General features: G+C 32.6%; 1 protein-coding gene across 1 annotated transcript; it reads left to right on the top strand.

The window, feature by feature from the left end:
• Positions 1 to 6,150: 6,150 nt before the first annotated feature.
• On the top strand, positions 6,151 to 8,777 carry LOC143249255 (uncharacterized). Its single transcript, XM_076498782.1, has one exon. It carries the CDS (start codon positions 7,222 to 7,224, stop codon positions 8,554 to 8,556), a length of 1,335 nt encoding a protein of 444 aa, XP_076354897.1. The 5' UTR covers positions 6,151 to 7,221; the 3' UTR covers positions 8,557 to 8,777.
• Positions 8,778 to 15,372: the final 6,595 nt, after the last annotated feature.

Here is a 15,372-nt window from a genome sequence, read left to right as displayed (position 1 = left end):
AGATAAATTGCAGATAATGACTCTAACTTCAAGTCCTAGTTCTTATTGTTTACTTCCACCCCCTCAGCATTTCAGTTTTCTGAGTAATTTTTCGTAATATTTTTTTCAGGCTATTTATTAGCCTTGCCAGTAAATAAGAAAATGTTTTAAATTTTAGTTGTTGTTAAACACAAAGCTACACTATGGGCTATATTACTATGCCCATTATGAGTATTGAAACACGAATTTTAGTAATATGAGACAAAATTATTAACTTAAAACAATAACTCCAGTAACATTATAGGAGTTTAATTATTTATGGGCATCTTAATTCAAGCTTAAAACCTTCACTGAAGAATATATACGCAACTTCAGAAACTGTTTTCTGTTGTACTTTGTTTTTTGTCAAACAGTTTCAAATTTACAAAACAATTAAGTATAAATAAACTTTAGATTTTCAAGCGAAGTTGTTTGTTAGAGTAGCCTAAGAGGTAGCAGTGGATGGTGATGACTAGCTGCCACCACTATTTCATGGTTCAATAAAAAAATCTAACTTATATAAATCCTACTGCAAGGGGGCTGTGTGGGCGGGAGATTCCGTAAAACCTTATATGTGTAGTGAATGTTGGTATTATAAGTCTAAAGTAAAGACATAGTGTTGGATCACCTAGCCTATAGCCAAGTGCATAAAATTTATCATGAAAGTACAAATATCAATTCAGTTTTAAACTTAAGTATTTTCTGAAGTAAATTATTTTATGTTATAATGCCAACGTTTTAATAAAAAAATAAGCCTCTTTAATAAATGGAGACTATAAGTTAAGAGGTAAATAAATATTTTTCCAGTGTTGTTGTCTATAGATTTACTTTTATATTTACAATACATAAACTAACAACAAAATTAGGTTATACTTTTGTTGCTAAGCAACATGACATTAAAACCATTGTTGGAATGTAGTGTTACCAAATAGCACTATTTTTTCTTTATATTAGAAGTTGTTAATGTAACTGATTTTTATCAACAATTATTTTATGAATACGTAACGAATTTATTTCATGAATGATCTTAATTTTGATTGGCTCAAAAAGTGATTTAATACCTCAATGAACTTTTCTGCCTCTTTGTTGGTCAAGCTTGATTTCTCAAAATTTATTTATTGCTGTTAACTATGAAATGTGAACTTATGGTATACTATGGGGTCTGTAGGGTAGTACTTGCTCCTTCAGTTTTGAAGTGCTATACACTCTATAATTGCCTCTTAAAACTGTAAGCTTAATTGTTTGTTAACCTTATTAATTTTTGTTAGTAATAACTTTGCATGACCACGTACTTACGAAAGTCTATATTCAGTATAACCATAGATTCCTTTTGCCAGAGTTTCAATTTCTCGAACGACCTTATGGCATTCGTTTTAGTTTTGTAGAACATCAATATATGGTCTGTTTTTAACTCGCTTACAAAAATGTTGAGGACGTTCGTTTCTGTCATAGGTTACGTGAAAGAATATAATTAATGTAACAGTCGTGTTCATGGTTCATTAATTACATATCTGGTTGTAAAACAGATCTACCAAGATAACATGATTAATTGCAGTAATATCCACTTTTTGCATATTCACTGTAATGTTTTATTATCTTTTCAGATTCTGTTAGTCTATTTCTTTGTTATGCGCATTGATGATAATGAAGTCATCTATTCCATATGTATTTAATCCTTTCTCACGATAAATAGTTTAGGAGATATGACATTACACTTTATTTCTAGTTAACTTTGCATAAACATAATTATTTCATATTGGAGGGAGCCCTCGACTGTTAAGGCAATCGACTGGTAATCTGAGGGTTGCGGGTTCGAATCCCAGTCACACGAGACATGTTCACCCTTTCAGCCGCTGAAGCATTATAACGTGACGGTCAATCCCAATATTCGTTGGTAAAAGAGTAACCCAAGAGCTGGTGGTGGGTGGTGAAGACTAGTTGCCTTCCCTCTACTCTTACACTGCTAAATTAGGGACAGCCAGCGCAGATAGCCTTCGTGTAACCTTGCACGTAATTCAAAAACAAACATATTGGAATACATTGGCAGCTCCTTTCACTATTTTGAATCCTTGGTACATAAACTGTTTGTACAATACAATGGTACACCTGGTAAGCGTAATGTTAAACGGTACTCTTGTTTGATATCGGCTTCGCATATGTTACGCAGTTGAGTCCTCGTTCACGACATTAAACTAAAGCAGTAAAATAATATCAAACAACATTAACCGTTCGTGAGTTATCTACCTAGGTTCCTATACATCGATCATAATCAAAACTAGTTCTTCTAATCTCTTTCAGGCATATCCTTTATATGTTTGTGTGGGTGTATTCTAGTAACTTATTTCAACTAGAAAGTAATTTCAGGTTCATAAATCAAATAGGGGACATTACATTTATTAAGTGATAAGTGAACAGTACACGCAAATTATAAAATTCAAATAAAATTCTGGTTTGAAATTTTAAGTGTATTGCTCGTTTGTTGTGAAGCAGGAAGTTGTGCAATGGATTAGCTGTGCTCTGCCGATGACGGAAAAAGAAATTCATATTTTATCTTTATGAACGTACTGACTCAACCGTTGAGCCACCAGGGGCATTAAAAATACAAACACGACCATCTTTGTTTACCTAACTATACATTTTTTTTTATTCAAGATCATTTACATATATATATGTAAATATACGCGTACACTGGTTCAGTCGTTAATATTTTACTGAATGTCAGGATGCATTTAACTTCTGAGCAAAAGCGTTAGATTATTCATATCTAAATATATAAGGCATAAAAGTCGGTGTGCCTGTCTGTTTGTCTGTTATCTAACTACTCCTAGGCCGCGAGGTCAGTTTCAACCAAACTTAGTGAGATATAACACATACAGGATAAAGATGGAACACAACAAGTTACGGTTCCAGGAAACCAGTGAGATATAACACATACAGGATAACAATGGAACACAGCTAGTTATGGTTCTAGGAAACCAGTGAGATATGACACTTGCAACAAAAATATGTAACAGAGCCAGTTGTGGCTCTAAGAAACCAGTGAAATATGACACTTGCAACATAAAAATATAATAGAGCCATTTATGGCTCTATGAAATAATTTTATTTAACACGTTATTCATTCTTTAGTAGTAACAGTGTAGTAAAAAAGAATAGTTTGTCTCTTCCAGTCTAAGCTTGTAAATTAAAGAAGCAAGGAAACAACATCCATCGAAAAATAATGGGCTACTCTTACAACCGAATAATGAAATTTGTTGTAACTCTTCAATATGTTTTTTACGGCAGTGAGACGAGAACAAGGAATTCTTAGATTCACACTGTAGACACAGTAATCGTTAGTTCATGCTCTGTCAACATTTATAAGAGATAACCCCAAAAATAATAATTTAATTTTCAACCATCTTCCACCTTTAAATTCTGTATCAGAGTGTTCAGAAACATGATAATATATATAATAACATACAGTTGTGGTCAATCTTGCTAACAGATTACACGTTTAAAACAACGGAGAGACCAAGTAGCAGCAGTTATTGCTTTATGATAATAATAAATTTCTAAAAAAACGTCATTATTTATACACAAAGGATACTACTTCCTGATTAAACATTAGAGAAACAGTTAATCCAAATGAAACTTCTTTTATTAGAAGCTAGATGAATTAGGTACAAGTTCCATGCACTGTGCTTCATCGCATATTGTATAAGCTTATTGCTATATATAGAGAGAGTACAGTTTGTTTGATTTTTCCTACATGTTTTAGGCCTTGGTATTTATTTTTAATTTCTTTAATATTTTAAATCTAAATATCCACGTGTTTGACATCTGTCGTCTAATTTCAAATGTCAGGAAGTTTTACAGCCTTTAATTTAAAGTTGAATGGGCAGTTTTAATTGAACTAGTTACATTCACGTTACCATGGACTACGAAACTGTCGTAACGACAATGATGCTTGCATATTAAATAATAAAGTCAATTACAATGATAACGTTATATTACAAATAATATTTGTTATCAACAAGAAACCTCACATGTCAGATAAAATTATTGCAATCAATTGAAATATGAAGACAGAAAAGTGAAAATATGCAAAACAAAACACGTTATAATGCTGATGTCGCGGTACAATGTTAATTTCAGTTTCTTCTGATGTTAACAGTTTTTCTTTCGTCATTCATTAAATTATTTATGTTTCTGTATGAGACATTAAATGTCTAAGCATTTATTATACTAAGAATAAAAACTTGAAAGGAATAACAAAATGATCAAATATCAGATATTTGAGCTACGACTTTCTATTGTAATTTCTGAAGAACTTATTTTTCCTTGATATATAGCTTATATTTAAATATTATTAATGTTTTCTAGTGTTTTTTCTAAGGTCATGTTAACTTGAAACTGAAATAGCCTGAAAAAAAAGGCATTGTTGTCTCAAAAAAGCTTACTATGCAAAGAACAATAATCGCAATAAAGTAATGGTGTTTTCAAACTTTATTTTCCTAAATCATTTAGCACAAATAATTTATCTTTTAAATGCATATGCATCCTATATTTGTTTTTACCTATACCCTGAAGCCCAGTAGTGATAATATATGGATTATAAAATGTTCTATAATTTCAAATGACTTCATTTTCGTTTAGTTTTCTGCACCTGTAACAGTGTTCAAGATTAGTTCTGCAGGTGTACTACGTATCGTGTTCCAGTGAGGCAGTGGTAACTTTACACGATTTTAAAACTACACTCAGGAGTTTGATTCCGAACAGTAAAGACAGTAGATAACTACTTATGGTTTTTCTCTACAACAAAGAAACCATCACATGACTTTTAGTATGTCATTGTGCAGACTTGTTCTCATGAGACATCATGTGATAGGGACTAATGATTTTAAATAGGCTACAAAGAATGAAGTAGTTTTAAACCTAAAGTTAGTATCACTAAATAAAAATAATATGTTACATATTATAATTTATCTCAGACAAGTTTCCGATTTATTATATTACTACGTTACGTATTAAGATTTCAAATATCCGGAAATTTTAATTTTAATTTAGAAATTAAATATTAATATGTATCAGATATATGATATTTGCCAATAAGATTGATACACACAATTTTATTAACACAAATATATTTTAATATTTAACAAATATCGACGATCCAAGTCCACGACGAGCAAATTAATTCTGAGTTGATATTGTCACACCTCACTTAAAGCTAGCTAGCTTGATTGGCCTCACACAACTTATGAGTTGACTTTTTACTAGTTGGTAAGATAGTAGCTCAAGAGTTGGCGATGGGTGGTGATGACTAACTGCCTTCCCTCTAGTCTTTCAATGCTAAGTTAGGGACGGCTATCGCAGATAGCCCTCGTGTAGCTTTGCGCAAAATTAAAACTAATTTCAAAACAAAATCCATCTTTTAATACATATTAAGTTATACAACATGTCAGAAAAGATCAATATTTCGAGTAACTTGTGGAATAACTTTAATATCTTCCCGACAGGGAGAGGTAACTGCTCTTTACATGTTAACATTCACATGCTAAGAAAAATGTTAACAATGCTTTCTGTTGTAACAATTTCTGAATTATTGATTTGCTAAGTCTTAAAAATTACTTTCAAGAGTTTACTTTCTAATACATAGGTAGGGAAGGAAAAAATTAGATCATATAAAACAATTTATTGCATTCATTACGCTAAATATAAATATCTGGCCTTAACCCTCGTTCTATTTTAAAGATTTCTATACTGATATAAATCAAACAGATGGATTTTATATTCGAATCAAATTACTTTAAGTGATTCAGAAAAAAATCATTTTTTCGCTCGTTCAACATGTGTATGATATATGAAAAGGGGGATTGTGGTTCTTTCTGATATTTTAAAGTAGCTCTTTATGAGTTATTCCTAAAATAATTTAATGCCTAATTTATGTTTTAGTATTTTTCTAGTATAATATCCGTTACAAAAGTAAAGGTGTTATCAGGATTTTCAAATTATCAGCGGAAAAAGTGGAACAATCAGGCTACTGTTCTTTCGTTATTTGAATTTACTGGTCAGCTTTTCCTTTTAGCAAATCTTAAATTAAAGAAAATATAAAAATAAAAAACTAGCTCCTCCTGGGTGGGCTGTATTAATGAGTTGTCAGAGGTTTATAAATAGGGCCAAACATTCAGCGTTTGCTGATTGGGCACAGCTGGTGGTTGTCATAGTGACAACCATGTTTAAGTGATGGGTGTGTGTGTGTGGAGGGCCTACACGGACAATACACCTTATTGACATGATGTTAGTTCGATGTTGTTCTATAGTCTAATCGAAAAATCAACAATGGCTCATAAACACAACAAACGAAGTTACATTAAACAAACTTTGTGAGTCGTTGTTTATCTGCCACAGGAAGATATAGAGAGGTTAGGGGCTGTCACGTATTTCAGAAGCAGTGAAAACACAAGCTCTACTAGTTATGCGAGATACTTTCCGAGTATCAGAAGCAGCGTAGACGACTAGAAGCAGCTCAGCGCTTGCTTACGTTTCTCGATTGTTTGTCCAACCACGGCTGATCAGGTGATCTCGAAAAATCTAATCAGCGGAGCCCGAGAGATGTTTTTGTAACAAATCATGTGTGAGAATGGAAACAGCGAATCGGTGTGAAAACCAGATGGTGCTTCAGTTATTTCACTCACGGTTCTGGTGAAACAAAATTCGTGTAGAGAATTCTTTTCTTTTTCCGGTAGCTCGTGGAGGAAGGCGAATAATTTCACAGTCAACGCTTCAAACGTTTAGACTAGCAAACTGTTAAACACTGTGTTAAACACTGCATTTGTTCAGTCGGACGTCACATCAGGAACAAATACAACTTGTGTATTTTCTGTGTTGCATTTCTTTCAAATGTGGATCACTACAGCGAGACTGACGCACAATCTCTGTGTGTATTACTGAATGATAGTCCTTCGGTGAGAGCTCCAACTGATAACTGTTTAAATATCACCTCTGGCTCAACCAAAATCCTAACCTGTGACTGTCGTAATACGGTCCATGTTTTCATTTTGCCTTGTCGTCATGTAAGTGAAAATGTGAAAATCGAATACTTTTAAAACTTCTGAAAGCTTTGAAATACTAATAGTATCTGTTTTGATTAACACACACATATATATATATATATATATATTAATACATGGTGACTCTCACATATATTATATATACAACATGTTATCAATGAACAATTATTTTTATCCTATTGGTGATCCTCGAGCTCCCCTTTATTCGTCGTCAGTACTTTATTCTTCAGCCACAACTTCAGTAACTTCCGCCGCTCTCAGCCCTATATCTCCCTGTTCATCCTTGAACCGAATAGTCCCAACTCATAGTTCTGAATGTCGCCCACAGCAACCACCGGAGAAACCGCCCTACTCTTACATTGCTCTCATAGCAATGGCAATACGGAGTGCTCCGGAACAGAAGATAAGCCTTAATGAGATTTACAGATTTATTATGGATAGGTTTCCATATTACCATGACAACAAGCAAGGATGGCAAAACAGTATCAGACACAACCTAAGTCTCAACGAATGTTTCATCAAAATACCGCGAGAAAAAGGCAAACCTGGAAAGGGAAACTACTGGACCCTTGACCCCAGCTACGAGGAAATGTTTGAAAATGGGAACTTTCGAAGAAGGAAGCGAAGAATCAAGACTCCATATAAACATAGTGTCAGTTCTCAAAAAAAAGGGAAAGCTTTAGTTAACGACCCGAAAATATCTAATTCGCGGAGTAAAATACTGAAAGACCAGCCATGCGAGGAAGTTCAGAAATTAGAACCAATAGGAGAGAGGAAGTCCGTTCAAAAAGATGCAGACGTTGTGATGCTAGGCAATAAATTAGGTATAGAGAGTTCCGACAGAGAATGTCGTGACGTTCCTCTGGATCAGCTTAACAACAGTAATTATAATATAATTAAACCAAGTGGGCCTAAATCCAACGGGATTTTTAATAAAAATATTGATTTCACTGAAAAAACAAAGAAAAGCTCATTCACCATTGAAAGCATTATGGGCAAAGAACCTTTTAACCCAGAAAAAACACCAGAAGAAGACTGTATCCAGTCTCGTTCTCTTACTCATATCTCTGGAAACTCTTTGATAAATATTGGAGACTCTCCGTTGCCAAGGTTAAGCTTTAAGGAACCAGTTTTTGAAACAACTCCTTCTAGCCCAGTTCTTGAGTCAAGTTCGAAACACTATCTTCAACGTAAGTCTTCATTGCCATCTCAACAAGTTCGTTCTTCCACAATGCCTCTTCTTTCATCCTTCCATAAAACTGGCCCAGCCATACGGGAACTTCTCTTCTATCCATTTACAAAAGAAACCGCTTTTCCCCTAACCTGGGGACTTTCTTTCCCCAGAAATGTTAAAAAATTCCCTTCGTTCCCTTTGCCGATACGGTGTCCACCATTTCCTTCTTCAACGTCGACTTCCTATAGGTGCAACGGTGGATCAGATCGACAAACGGAGTTAGCAGCGGAAGAGGTGATGTTCAGGTGACAAGCACTGGATCTAGCTGAATTTTGTAATGAATTAAAATAATCCTATACATATGTAAGTTTTACAGCTCAGTTTAAGGTGACTGTAATAAAATTACAATAACTCATGCCACCAAGCATACTTAATCTCGTATGCTAACCAAGATGTGATTTTGATGTGTAGAACTCGTTTTATGTTCCATAATAACATAATACAAGAATAAAGGTTCTTTGTTTTTTTTTCATTTTTGAGGTTTCTTGCACTGCTTTTGTCTTTCGAAGCATTGTCTTTTAATAAGTTTTAAGTATGGTCGTGTTAAATAATAAGTTTCATATTTGTTCTTCAAATTCTAATATTTTGATAAGTCGAAAGGTAACCTTACATCAATCACGATGCCTGTTACGTGTTCAAACCTTTAAAATAGATATAAGTTACCAAGAGTCATTGAATAAATTATATTTTAACGTTTAAACTTGCATTAATGGAAAAATTATTCTAAACACTCTTTTGTTAAAATTAAATTAATTAAATTTTCATTCTCAATAGAAAATGTTTAGTTTGTTTATATTTATAACATTAGTTGCAAGGTTCAGGGAAAATAATGGAAACATTTGTACAATTTATTTATCAATATGGAGTTGCTTCTCCATAAGCAGACAGTAAAGCACGATTGTTATGAAGAACTTTTTACATATTTGAGCAAGTCCTAACAATTATATGGTCATTTTTTTTACTGAAATAGATAATCTTCATTTGAAAATAAGAATGTACCATAGGACGAAACTTGTCTACATTCAAGTATAAGTAATAAGTTGGTGTCATTTTACCTTTCAGTAATAACGTAAATTCTAAATTTCTCCAACAACAACAAACACAAACAAACAACAACTTCCATACAGTAATAAACATTTTCCGTACTTATCTTATAGCACAGCATATTTAGAGTTTTAAGTTGAATTTGTTTTTCTTCAAATGTAAACACGTTCATTTTTAAGTGTAAAAAATGGTTCATTTAATTAAACCAAATTAATACATTGATTTTCTGTCCAAGTTAAAATACATTCACACCAACTAGCTCAGGCTTTTGTATTTTTGCTGTTGTTAAATGTTTCTGAATGGCAAAGCTAGCAGACGTAACCCACCTTGCGCAGATCCTTCCGAGCTATTTTGATAGATATTAGTTTTAGGCTTAGTTTAGGTTCTGTATACACTATTGGCGCTGCAGTTTTTATATTTTCGTTTCGCTACAAGTGTTAATACTCGTCTGTCACGATCTGTAAACTTGGTTTTCAATCACTATCATGCTTGATCAATAAGGTACTTTTATTTTATAATATTCATATTGGACTACTTTAATTAAAGGTTCGTGTCACTGAGAGGGCAGCTACTTATTCACTTATAATTGTTGCTGTTTAATTTTGTGCTAAGCTATTTGAGCGTTATCTGCGCTAGCCGTTCCTAATTTAGAAGTGATATACCAGTCACTAAAAGAAAGGTAGTTGGTAAATACCACCTAGCACAAATTCTGGAACTATCTGATTGAAAAGTGGGATTTGTCCGTCATCAAATAACACATCCACTATCCAAAAGTACAGATCGCTAGCAGAGCACGAACCAGGAAACCTCGGATCCACATTCTTCAACCTAACCGTCGATCCACATTCCACTCTCATCTACAATCAGTTCTTTTTGAAAATTTGGCAGAACGTTTTAGCTTGACATTCATAGAACGATTCCATGAAAACAGGCAAGGCATGGACAGGTGGTTAAGGCGCTCGAATCGTAATCTGAGGGTCGCGGGTTCAAATCCCCATCGCACCAAACATGCTCGCCCTTTCAGCCGTGTGGTCGTTATAATTTTACGGTCAGTCCCACTATTCGTTGGTAAAAGAGTAACCTAAGAGTTGGCGGTAGGTTATGATGACTAGCTGCCTTTCCTCTAGTCTTACACTGCTAAATTTGGGATGGCTAGCGCAGATAGCCCTCATATAACTTTGCGCGAAATTCAAAAATAATCCATGAAAAAAACCTACAACAAACGATAGTATATCGTTCGTATACAAATAGATCAGATGATAATAGTAATTTAATGTACAGTTATCTTGTAATACGACTATATTTTCTCAGTCTAGAGCTAAGAAAACTTCAAGTTGTTAAGATAAGGTGTTTCCATTATTTTTCCAGTCCCTGCATATTTGTAACTTGAGAGATTTTGAAGATAAATTTGTCTTGTGTTTAAAAAGTCAATTTCAATTACAATAAATTGTCAATGTGTAACAACAACACATTCTTAACAACGCTCAGCGTTTTGTTGTTTATTAAGCTATCATGCATTAGAGCATCTAAGCAAAAACTGGAGCCAATGATAACGATTTTTCAGGACTATATAAACAGTCAGTTTTGATTTTAAGAGATATTTTATACAATAACATAATTTGATGCTACTTCAAGCTAGGCCTAGCTTAGCATGTCTTCACAACGTTTTCGTCTAGTTCGAAGTGCTATTTGTATCGCATGTTACAAAAGTTTCCACTCACAGTGTAGAAGCTCTGTGAAAATACTATGCTCATCCCAGGCAACTAGAACATTATTTGATTACGGAGATAAAAACTACTATTTCTAAACTAGGCAATATGTGATCTAGAACTGCACATCAATTAATTAGAATCACACAATATGTATGATAAATTTGCACAGTAAGTTCTGGCAAAGAAAACAAAAGAAGTTTGAATATGCGGAGATTCCTTAACAATGAAGAAATCTTAGAAACTGTGGTCATTGCAATATATGTCTATGTAAACATCTTCAAAAATGTTGATTCAGATTGAGCTGATAAATGATATATATATATCGGTAAATGTAATGTTCAAAGGAAGATATTAGTCTCCATTAACGTTATTCTAAAGTGAAGCAAATTTAATTTTAAATATTGGATATTTTCACATTACAGTATGTGGTATTTTCAAGTGGATGAATTATATTTTAGAATTTCAGAAATAAGCCCCATTAACTAAAGGTCTGAACAAGATATAATAACATCACAGAACAATGCTGAATTAATACCGGCTGAGTTTAAACTAAGGTATAACAATCAGACCAAACAGAACGTGTAATACAGAATTAAAATAATCTTTATTAAACCTAAACCAAAAGCACAGTGTGTATGTGTGTACGATCCTTGATTCTCAAAGTCACGTGCGAGCCATTATTTTACTTGTCGTCCACCTACTTAAACTTTCGTTCTATATGACTACTTAGTTTTGTATTGATAACTTGGATGTTGACTTAAATTAATCAAAATATCACTGATGTGTTTCTTCATGACAACATAATTAAACCAGTCCTATCTAATGACATCAAAGAGGGTTTGGAAACATATATTTCGAAATAACATTATAAACCGAGGATAAATGTGTGATCATAAACTTATACTCAATGTTCAACAATTTATAAGGCTTGTCTTGGCTCAATAAAATATTACTGTCTGAAAACATTCTTTATTTGACCATGTTGTATACTATATTTAGTTATCAGAGTGTAAAATCATCTCACAGAATAAAATGGGAAGACTTCTTTGAGAGTTAATCTTTATAGGAAAACATTATTATAAGATGTGTTCTTTAACCCATTATATTTGTTTAAGCCCTTTGAGAAAAATACCATGCATAATATGACCAGAAGATTCATACATCACATATTAGAACTCTCTTTTTTCTATTCTATAAAGCTTACATCGTCATTCTTTAGTTACTGATTTAGACCGTGGTAACCATATAATATTATATTCGGTGACTGATAAGCTTTGACATCTACTGATAACTGTAGATTATACAAGACATGTCTACTACGGTGACAGTCTGTAATATAACAATTGTATGTACAAATAAAAGTTTTGTGAAAACTCATTTCAAGCTCATCGGCTTTTGTGTCAAAAAGTAAGATAATTCCAAAAATGTCTTTATCTACAAAAAATTGTACTTATGTTTTTTTTAGATTTTAGTCTTTTTTACCAAATATTTGCACGAAGAATATTAAAAAACAATAACACAATAGATAAAAATAAAATTTCGTCTAAAATAGAAAAGCAATGTTTAATCGATTTTTTTAGCACATTTTCTACTATAAAACATTGTAAGAAATAAGTTACAATACATGGAATAAAAAAACAATAAAGAAATCAGTATTTAATTATTCTATTATAACTATAAATTATTTGGGGATCCTGAAGTCATGAAAGAGAAACAAGGGATGTCTAAATTAAAAACTAAACCAGGATTCATTTTACAAAGAACAGGGTTATAGTTACGAATGTATTACAACTATGGTAATTCAGGATTCACCTAATATATAACAGGAACAGGGTTACGAGTATATTACATCTATAGCAAATCAGGACTCATCTAACATAGGCCAGGATCATAATTACGAGTATATTACACCTATAACAAATTAGGGTTCATCTAACATAGGCCAGGATCAGAATATTACACGTATGAGAATTTAGAGAAAAAAAGTGAATTCAAAATAAGAGCCGACTTAATAAACAGAATACTCTACATACAATACTTCGTTATTCTAGTGAAAAAATCATATTCGATTTTTGAATGAATAACCTTTGATGTGTAAGTTAACGTACAAGTACTTTTGTATCAATTTATTTTACGATAAGAGCTGTATTAGCAGAAATAAAGTTTGTGATAGACCATTCACCATTTTAGGCATTGTTAACAATATAATACTAATTTTACTGAAATGGAAACAGTCGGGTGTTTGTTTTTGAGCTATTCAGTGGTTTATTCTACAGCTGAAATGAGGGCATTTAAAAGCTTTCTGTTTTGTGCTTTTTCTGTCTTGAATATTTCTAGTGTCTCTTCTAACATTTTATGTGAAACTTGAAATAAAACTTTCAAAAGGACATGAATAATGTATTTAGAAAAACTGATTGATCGATAACCACAAATTGGCTGAGAAGTGTTTAGTTAAAGCAATAAGTATTCAGAATATGGTAATAAGAAATTATGAAATAAATATTATTAAGTTTAGTAGGTATATGAAAATTACAAAGTTTGATATTTGTTTATATACTTTCAATCAACCAGTCAATATATAAAATACGAAATTTAAACAAAATGAGTTAGTGGATGATTCTTGAATTGACCTTTTGAACCAGTTTCAACTAATTAGTCTATTTATTTAGCTACGGATTACGCGGGACGAGGTCAACTCATAGAACAAAAATAAAAGACATTAATATAGTCCTTTCCTATCTCTAATCATCACATGTAGTTCACCTCTTCATCATCACATGTAGTTCACCTCTTCATCATCACAGTTAGGTCACCCCTTCTTTCTCTATCCAAAATATAAACAGTGAATGGCCTCAGTCTCAAATTAATTTGCATTTTAATTTTGAGTGTGGAATATTCAAAAGGTTTCTTATCTTCCTGTTTACACATCAATGCTTCGCCGATAAAATTATATAAAATCCAGTGAAACATTTCAGTTTTGATACTTTAATTTGTTTTGTAATTTTTCACATCTTGACAAATATATACTTTTCTTTACTTAAATACATTCTAAGATATTTAACATGTTACATTTTTAACGATACAAAGGTAACGAAAATGTCAAAACACAACATAAATAGAGCGAACAAGAAACCGTGCCTTTGTTTCCCTATGATTGTTTCAGCAATTGAGCCACTTTCATTACAATATATCAGGTCTAAATGAGAAAATAAATTATGCCTTACTTATTTTCTAAAAATCTTATTGTGTACCGTATAACAGATACAATTTCAAATAATTTCCATGAAAATAGCACTTCGACAAGTGGACCTATTTTTTCAAGAGTAAAGGCTTATTTGTCTCTGTGAGATACCGTACGACCAAGAAAGAACAATGAATATGCAGAACCTAGTATGGGAACCTTTGAGTCAAAGCTTCAATGAAGTGTGGATTTTACTGTAATTTTAATAGTTTGTTTGTTTCAGTTTTATCCCACAAAACCACATCAAAAACTATCTGCGCATAGCCCCTCCTAACGCTGCATTGATAGACTAAAAAGAAGGTAGCTTTCACCAATTCTTGGGTTATATTTTTATTACTTAAGTGGAATTTGAAATCACTTGTACTTGTAGTATACATGTGGCCCCAAAGTGCAGAGCTTTTTGGCGGCAACAGATTCACAGTCCAAACGCACTAATTTCTATATCATGTCCAAGCATGTTACGTGCTCTGCGCATCTTCGTTTTCATGCATAGTTAAAGAATACTATTCAAATGTATGTGATATTTAACCTCTAATTTTATCAGAACATTGTGTTTCTATTTATCCAGGCACGACTAAATAAAATAAGACATCATAGTACTATAAAAAGGAAACGTACATTCGGTTATACGAAGTACGACCCGAGATTAAAGCAAAAGACATAAGTTAATCTATAACATCTCTCAATTAATTAATATCCCACTCTTTTACGTGTAATTCAGTTCGATTTTTTTAACTAGAAAAACACGTTTTTACACGAGTACTTTGCTACCTGTTTATTTCTCTCATTTTTCTTCAAATAAGCGAAAAATATTTATTCCTAACTCAGTAAGTTCTGTGCTGTAAATACTTTCATTTATATTCGTTCAAAGCTGTCATCACTTATACAATAACTGTACTCCTCTCACTAAATGCAAAAAAAAAAAAAAATGGATACAGTATTACTAGCCTTCATTTAATTTATCACTTCAGTAGTATGTTAGAAACTTACATGTAACGTACGACAAGCAAATCAGTACGGATACACGCGTTTAACATGTTTGTTTGTTGTTTGAATTTCGCACAAAGC

This window comes from Tachypleus tridentatus, chromosome 1 (genome assembly GCF_004210375.1).
Source record: "Tachypleus tridentatus isolate NWPU-2018 chromosome 1, ASM421037v1, whole genome shotgun sequence".
Lineage (NCBI taxonomy): Eukaryota > Metazoa > Arthropoda > Merostomata > Xiphosura > Limulidae > Tachypleus > Tachypleus tridentatus.
This window is presented reverse-complemented; position numbering and strand designations above follow the sequence as displayed.